Source organism: Lissotriton vulgaris, chromosome 5 (genome assembly GCF_964263255.1).
Source record: "Lissotriton vulgaris chromosome 5, aLisVul1.2, whole genome shotgun sequence".
NCBI lineage: Eukaryota > Metazoa > Chordata > Amphibia > Caudata > Salamandridae > Lissotriton > Lissotriton vulgaris.
The window spans coordinates 974666047-974674753 of NC_141693.1; the positions used below are offsets into that span (position 1 = coordinate 974666047).

General features: G+C 46.2%; 1 protein-coding gene across 1 annotated transcript in view; it reads right to left on the bottom strand.

The window, feature by feature from the left end:
- Positions 1-8496, bottom strand: part of DOCK1 (dedicator of cytokinesis 1) — a 1358032-nt gene extending 1349536 nt beyond the window's left edge. The window contains exon 1 of the mRNA XM_086922569.1: positions 7895-8496. Within this exon, the coding sequence (XP_086778695.1) occupies positions 7895-7940 (46 nt within the window). The 5' untranslated portion in view covers positions 7941-8496. The remainder of the gene's footprint in view (positions 1-7894) is intronic.
- Positions 8497-8707: the final 211 nt, after the last annotated feature.

Genomic DNA, 8707 nt, shown 5'->3' on the forward strand with positions numbered 1-8707 from the left:
GCCGGAGACAGGACCACAGGGTCCCCAGACCGACAGGGGTGCGCCCTCTCTCTGACTGAGCCCGCGGAGACTCAAGTGTAAATTAAAAACAGCCGTCGCAATATCAAGAAAAGTAAAAAACGTTCATGGGTGGCAAAAGGAATAGGTAGCATAATAACCAGGACGTTTGCCCTTTATTTATATTCTGCAAAACCCCTCTCACAGTGCTACCTCCTCCAACTGGCGGCAGTGGAGTTGTCCCCGCCCATTGTTTCTGTTCCCGTGAGTGCATTCTCCAGGGCTCCCATGACTGACACAGGGGAAAAACCTGGCTTGCAACCAGCTCCTTCACAGTATGACACAGCAATGGTGTAATATCTTCCAACTTTAAAAAAAGATCTATTCCTGTAGAATACGATAAATTACAAAGATCTAAATGCATTAAACTGTCTCACCTATCTTCCCCATAATCTATACATTTAAATTCAAGGCGCCAAAAACATGTTTCTCTGTGAAGTTCGCATGTTCTACTAGCTATGCTTAAGTGGGGCCAGACACACAACCGGGAGTCAAGGGCGTGTTTCTTTGTAGCTTTCTGCCCTACGTATTATACAGAATGGATACAATTCAACAACACAGGAACAACGAAACAATGGAACAACCTTAAATCGCCATTAGAATATTAACACTGCAAGTGCTTCAGAAGCCAGAACCAGGGGGGTGACACATACTAAACAAACAGGCCCCTTGGACGATTCTCTACAGACTAAGCACAGCCTGCAAGACAGAATAATTCAATAAAGTAGAAAAATCATGCTTGACTAGCCAGGTAGGTTCTACAACACTGCCATGTTTATTGAAACAGTAAAACGTTACTACTTGTGCATAGATCTTTTTCTGCCTCAAGCATTTCATAGCGTTTTTCTTCGAGGGTGTAAAGTAAACAGTTATAAGGGGCGGGGCATATTCCCACAAGCACCTTATAAATCTATATGGGGATATCCATCACCGCCTTCTGCATTCCTGATGGGTATTTATTGTTCAGTATCCTCACAGAAGAGGTCTAAATCCTCTTTTATGAGCGCCTTCTAATGGAAATCTAACAATTCACCAACTCTGGGAGATGTTCCTACACATTTTAAGAGCTATACCTACTCTGAAAAGTGGCATTATTAAAATCTGATCCAATCAACCGCGTCCTACTGCTCAAAGTGCTTGAAACGAGCAAGTTGCATTTCAACCAGCTGCACGCCTCTGATATTTTCAGCAGTGCGGCAGCACTGACAAGGTTCTGTGGACTCAGTTAAAAGACTGGTGCAAGTTTCGCTGTCTTGTTGATGGAATTAGGTTATCGAGATTTTATAGAGCATAATAGCTAGAGATTGTATTAGCGTCTTAGCTTTTTTTTCAGACTGGTGATGGAGTGGCCAGAACAAAGGATGATCTATGAGGTGGATTGTATTTTAACCTCAAGTACCTGTGCCTGTGAGTTCATAGCCCCATTTTTACCATCCCATCTCATCGTGGAAGGTTTTAAAACCTAAAAATTGAATGCCAGTGAATTGGGGCGGCATAGGGTCCTGATTCTTGTCAGCTGCCACATACACAACTGACCACCACACTTCTCCGCTATTGCTCTAATTTACACCAATAAATCAAATAATAATGTTTGATAAATGCCTCCTATTTCGAGTTATGAAGATGGAAATGAGGAAAATCCAACAGAATTATTATTAAACATACCAAATCATGCATGTTTTGCCTTTTGTCTGGATCCTTTCTCTTGATAAATTTTGCCCAGATTGCAGCAGGGCAAAACTGTGCGGGTGTGATAATCATCATGCAACTCATAATTCTGATACCTGTGAAAAACTCCTGTTTGTAATGGGATTCTAATTTAATCTCGAACTTGTAATCAGGGTCTAGGATTATGGTTGCACAGAGTTCAGAAATCAGTGTTACAATGAACGTAATCTTTTCTTCCACCCAGCGCCCAATCGTCATTCACACAGGGCCTAACGGGTCTGACTAGGATCCAGTAGGTGTGCTTTCAATGGTTTCAAAGGGGGTGCCCAACAGGGGCCAATGTAACGCCTCCTTATGTTTAGCCTCTGTTTGACTGCCCTGGAAGATAGGAACGCCTACATTCACTAACAAAATGTATAACTAGGCTGATGACAAACTACATTTCCAGAAGTTCAGTCAGCATCACTATAAGGTACGCATTGTTTGTTGAAGGAGCCACACCTGCAGGCAACATATACTTTCTCCTGGCACTACAGAATAAATCATCGTTATATCATGGAGAATGTTCTCATTTGTGGAGAGGAGCAAGGCGTTGGCCTAATGTAGAATGATTTGAGGCCTAGGGGGAAAACGGTGCACCACTGTAGTAAAATGCCATATTTTCTAAAGAGCCTAGTAGGGTGAAAGAAGATACACCCTGTTATATATAAAACAGCTTGAGCTGGCAACTTGGAGTCTGCAAGAGCTCTTTCGTCAGAGTCTCAAAGTGGTGGTGATCAATATTTCTGATTGTATGTATTTATAATGTGTTTGTATTATGGAAACCTAACCAGAAGGCAATAGAGTGCTGCATAGGATCAAAGGAAAGCATACAGTCAAAGAGTAATAGGAGAGGTGGCTGCGTTGTGGGAGCATTAGTGTACTTTTACTACACTGTGATGTTGTGTTTTTTTTTAAAAGAGGTGCATCTTCAACGGTTTCCTAAAATAGAGCTAGCATGGAACAGTGCTTAATTTGTAGAAAAATGTATGCCAGGGCAGCTGACAGGAAGACACTGTGCATTGCACCACCTGATGCTTTCAGCAGTGCTTTCAAATGTTATGAAATTCCTAAAAATGTGTCCATTTGGACTATTCTAGGTCACATAAAGGTCTCCCTGGCGCATACAAGTATTATATATGCACATCTTTAATGTATATTGACTTGATAAACAATGTGCTCATGTCCTCTATACAAAAATAGTGTGACAGCACAACGCTAACACAATTTAAATTTAGTCAGGGCCATGGATGCCAAATATGCCAATAACAAAAAGTTGGTTTGGGCAGAAATTAAATTATGCCAGCGTAATTTTAGGGATTTTGTATTATGCCTGTTACACAAAATCCCTGACATTATGTAATTACACCACATCAAATTGCAAGCTGTTCCCTATATAATTTTACCCCCAGCACACAAGAATAACATGAATGGCCACAACACGAGTGGCTGCTGCTCGCAACAATCACATTTTTTGCGAGGACACATTTCACGCACAACTTCCCTGAAATTTTGCTGAATCATACAAAAGCAAATTGCCACTAATGTTGCACACCCCTAAAGAAAATATATAGGCTGTGGAAGACTATATTAGCCTATGGCCATTGGAGTTAGTATTGCCTGCAGGACCACAGCATTGACATTCCACAACACCTCTTTACTATTGCCTACCACATGGCTGTACAAGGGAACTTTGGAATGGAGTTTAGTCAGGTGCCAACTACATCCAAAGGAGGAGAGCAGTATTTTCTCCTTTTTCAAGATGGATGCCGGAAAGGAAGAAAGTATCCCCTATTCAATTAAGAACTGAGAAACACATGCCCAACATAACCAAATCACAAAAAGATCTTAGACTATGGAGTTTCTGCAGCAGTGTGGTGTATGGTTCAAACTGTTAAAACAGCTTCGCTGTATCTTTGCGTGTCAGGTCTCACGGTATTTGAGGTTGATCTTGCTGCAAATATCAGCAAAGTCAGAGGAAGTGGGGGTTTAAGCTTCCAGTTTATTAGTAGCGGCCAGCAGTGAATCTCATGTTGGAAAGCATGTGCTGGGCAGGGGTTGCATTAGGGACAGATATAGAGGGCCACATCCGGAGGTCAACAAAGTGGTGAAACACTTGATCTAATCCATTTGACGTGTAAAGGTGCCCACAAAATGCCAGAAAACTATTCACACCAGCCAGGCTAGAGTTTCCTGTAGTTTATCCTGATGCCAGAGGCAGTCATCGCTTGCAGCAACAAAAGAGGCAGAGAGCCTGATCAATAAATGCCACTTGCGGAATCAGGCCCAATGTCTGGACTCCAAAGTGCTCCTGTGTTCCCGTCCCTGGCCCAGTCAACCCTTCTGTGCCAGTGCACAATGAAGGATCTGAATCCATACCAAAAAAACTTGGTTTGAGGTCACAGAGCCCAGGAACACATTACCAATAGTAAAAACAAGCATTTGCAATGCAATAGGTCTCACATTAGGAAAGTTTGAGCTATTGGTCTTGTAAATGACAAATATTTTATTTATGTGTTGGTTTTGAAAATAGCGAAATTAATAGCTTTGTCATGGGCTGGAATGGTCAGTAGTGGCTTGTCTCCCATCCAGAGAAGCCCTGGCCTGCCCGCTGGGGCTGGACGGGGCAGCTCCAAAGCTGCTGTGCACGTGCTGGTGTCTGTCGAGTGACATAGTGGGCGAAAAATGATGGACTGGAATGCGGCCTGCAGCGTTTGCCAGTAGCGGAGACACTGGCATTGCACCCATCCCCGAGCTGGAAAGAGGCCGAGGGCGCGTGTTGATGCTGTCAGTATCCTCACGTGCAGGCATAACGGAGATGAGAGGTGGCATAAGGAAAAGAGGGGCATAACGAAATGGAGGGTGCGCAAACAGGAAGGATGAGAGAACGGCTGAGAGAGAGAGGGCAAGAGAAAGTGACATGGGAGGGGGAGACACATCTGGGAATATGAGGGGGAGGGGGGTTAGAGAGATGCGTGCAAGAAAAGATGACGGGAAACAGAGGGCAAGAGGGAGGATGGTAGAAAGGAGGAGTCGAGGGAGACATGAGCGCCTGGAGAGGGGTGGCGAGGCAGACATGCCCGAGGGGCACGGGAAGAGGAGACGAGGGGTCAGAGAGAAGTTAAAAGTAAAATTAGAGATAGGGTGAGGGTGGGAAGAGAGGGCGAGGGTGGGAAGGGAGGGTGAGTGGGGGGATGGCAAAGGAGACGCTGAGATGAGGGGGCACAGAATGGGTGAGGGATATCAGTAGAGTCAGAGAGAAAGAGAGACAACGAAAGACACAGTAAAGTGGTAAGACAGACCACAAAGGGGCGGAGAGATGGAAAGCGAGGAGGGGAGACATTTTTTTTATTTTATTGAATGCATTTCTATATAGCGCCGACTTTACCCACAGGTGTCAGAGCGCATCACCATAGAACCTAGTATGTTACATGAGGAGACTAGAGCGCAAGAGACCGATGAGGGGACACAAACTAAAGGAGACAAAAAAGTAGGTGGACGGTGGAAGAAAAAAACGGTTTAAGAGGGGCAAAGACAGACAGACACAGGGAAACAAAAAAGTAGGTGGACGGTGGAAGAAAAAACACGGTTTAAGAGGGGCAAAGACAGACAGACACAGGGGGATGGGATGATGGAGACATGGAAAGGGGGCAAGTGATTAGGGGACACAGTGTTGGAATGCGGCCTGCAGCGTTTGCCAGTAGCGGAGACGCTGGCATTTCACCCATCCCCGCTGTGCATGAATCCGAGCTGGAAAGAGGCTGAGGGCGCGTGTTGATGCGGTCAGTATCCTCACGTGCAGGCATAACGGAGATGAGAGGTGGCATAAGGGAAAGAGGGGCATAACGAAATGGAGGGCGCGCAAAACAGGAAGGATGAGAGAACGGCTGAGTGAGACAGAGGGCAACAGAAAGAGACATGGGAGAGAGAGACACCTCTGGGAAGATGAGGGGGAGGGGGTTAGAGAGATGCGTGCGAAAAAAGATGACGGGAAACAGAGGGAAAGAGGGAGAATGGTAGAAAGGAGGAGTCGAGGGAGACATGAGCGCCTGGAGAGGGGCGGCGAGGCAGACATTCACGAGGGGCACGGGAAGAGGAGACGAGGGGTCAGAGAGAAGTTAAAAGTAAAATTAGAGATAGGGTGAGGGTGGGAAGAGCGGGCGAGGGTGGGAAGAGAGGGTGAGTGGGGGGAGGGCGAAGGAGACGCTGAGATGAGGGGGCACAGATTGAGAGAAAGAGAGACAACGAAGGACACAGTAATGTGGACGCGAAATGAAATTAAAAGCGGCCGGGAAATGCGCATTCCTTTCTACTGTGAAGCAGGGATGTAAGGGATGTAATTAGGGGAGAGGAGAAGTGAGGGCCAAGCGGGAGGGAAGCGCTGGCTCTCGGCATTGCGTGGGCGGGGTGCAGGTCCCTATGAAGTGAAGCTCTCGGAGGCAGGCAGCTCGGGGAGCAAATGGCAAGCGCGGGCACGAGCACATGCACTCGACGTAATCCGCCGGTGGTTTCAGAGCTTGGTTTGCCCTCAATACGCTCGTCTATTTATCACTTACGTGATAAAATAGTCGAGACCTAAAAATGAGTAGTGGATTGATTCCAGTCTCAGAAAGATCACAAGTGCATTATTAGCCAAACTTCGTCTCGGTGGTGTTTTGGGAGCAGAGAATGCAGGGAGAAGGAGGATGAGGAGAAATACGTACCTTACATGAGTCGTGTTACATGATAAAGCTGTAAGCACTTCACAAATTGCAGACAAGGTAATAAGACTCCCTTTCGGCATAAAACCATCTGCCTTGATTTGGAACGGGAGGGATGAACAATGTCAAATTCAACATATACTGTTATTCAATAACTGTTTTTCAATCCCAGAAGACTGGGTGCTTTATTTTCCACAAATGTCACCAAACATTTCCTACTCAGTACCTTGTCATGCCAAATAAAAACTGCCCTGAAAGCACAGGAAATACTCGAAGCATAAATGCACAAAGTCCAGCCTGCTCATGTTTTCTGGATACTTAAGTAGCTTATCCAGCGAATGTTTTTTGCATTGTATTCTGGGATTTATTGTTCTGTTTGGACCATTACAAAATCAGGACTACAATTCACAGAATGCAGAGCAAGGTCCTGGATGACCCACACACGCCTGGGCCTTGGAAAATTGAGAGCTCCGAGTAATTCTTCCTTGGCAAGGGAGATTTTGAGATACCAATAAACTGCAAAATGATAACACAGATTTAAAAGCTCAGAAGTAAGAGCATAATTGAGGATTTGAGTGATGCTTAAATTAAACGCTAAAGATGTAGGTGTTTTTATTTGCAGTTAGCTTCCTTTAGTACATATTGACATCAGATCATTGCACTTTCAAATACCATCTTCATGTTAATTTGTAACGTGTGGCTCCAAACTTTGCAACATATATTCATCACTCTAAATTGTGCACTATCAATAATTCAAGGACGAGAATTTCTTTTAAATGCCTGGCAATGTTCAAGTCTCTCTTGTTCCTTTGAGAGGTGCAGCTTGTGGGATTGTCAGACATCCCCACACACGCTGTACAATAACAGTGCGCCAGCCCCACAACACTGGCGTCTGAGCGTGCATGTCTGTAGAATGAGAATGTAAACACGCCCCGGTCACTGGAGTTTAAAGGAGCATGGTGCGCCCATGCCAGGGATCTGTACGCTCTAAAAAGCTACTAAGGCAAGTTCGTCTAACACCCACCACCAATATTGACTTTTTTCTCAACATTTCGGGGATGCGAAGAACAGCGTTTTAAAATAAAGTAATCCAGATTTTTGTTTCCAAACATAGTACAAAATAGAGACACTTCCTGAATCGAGAAATCAGTGCAAATGTTGTTTGATTATACGAGGACAGTGCCTGGCGAGTAACCACAACCCCAGGCTGCTTTTATTTTAGTGCTGGGATTCAATGGTAAACACGCGCAAAACCTCCCGGACATATGTTCTATGCGAATGATGCCTGACGGAGGCGGTAGCACCTCCCGGGCGTGGGGACATACTGCCTGGTCTCCCACTAACCAGGTGCAAGCAGTCCCCAGAAACAAAATGCAAAAAAGCGAAGAAAAACCGGAAAAGCAAACTAATAAACTGGTGTTCTTACTCACCCACGCCGTATTTTTCTTCTTTCTTGGTGGGGACCCATCGAGTCATTTTCAGGGAGAGCTTCGGCGGGGGACCCCTTTCTTTGGAAGCGATATCTGGGGGTTACTGACCCACCCGGAGCCCCTGCTCCCCGTCACACGAGCGCAGTCAGGCAGGGCGGCGGAACAGGCAGGAAACTGCACTCTTCTAAGCGGCCATTTTCCATATCTCTGGCCAGCAGCAGGAAAAAGTTTTGCCAAGACGGCATGCGCGGCTGTTGCCCCGCTGCCGGAGCGAGGCGAGCTCCGGAGTCCGACTGGCCTCAGAGGTGCCCGGCAGCGGGTCCTGGTCTGGTAGGAGCTACAGTAGGGCCGGGAGGCAGGGGAACCGCGGATCCCAGCGCCGGGAGGGAGCAGAACCGCTGGTCCTACGGCTAGGAGTGGGAGGAAGCTCCTACCCGGCAGCCGAGATGGGAGGGAGCTCGGCGAAAGCCGCGGGGCTGGGTTGGGAGGAAGGTCGGCTACGGCCTCTGGGAAGGGAGGAAAGTCGGTGCGGCTGGGTCCCGAGAACAGCTGGGCGGACACAACCAGCTAGCGTGGCGCGTTTTTCTGAATTTCTATAAAATAGTCGTAGGAAGTAACACACGGTGGGATGTTGACGTGGTGTTTAAAAGTACATGGTCAAACTTTATTTGATTACCTGACAACATGTGTAAATTCCCACCTTTCGAACTTGCCTTCATTCACCTTATTACAAAGCATGGATGTATTCTGTTTAAAAAGCAGTTCGGCGTTGCCATGTTGAGAAAAAAACTAGCACATATTCGTAAAATGCAC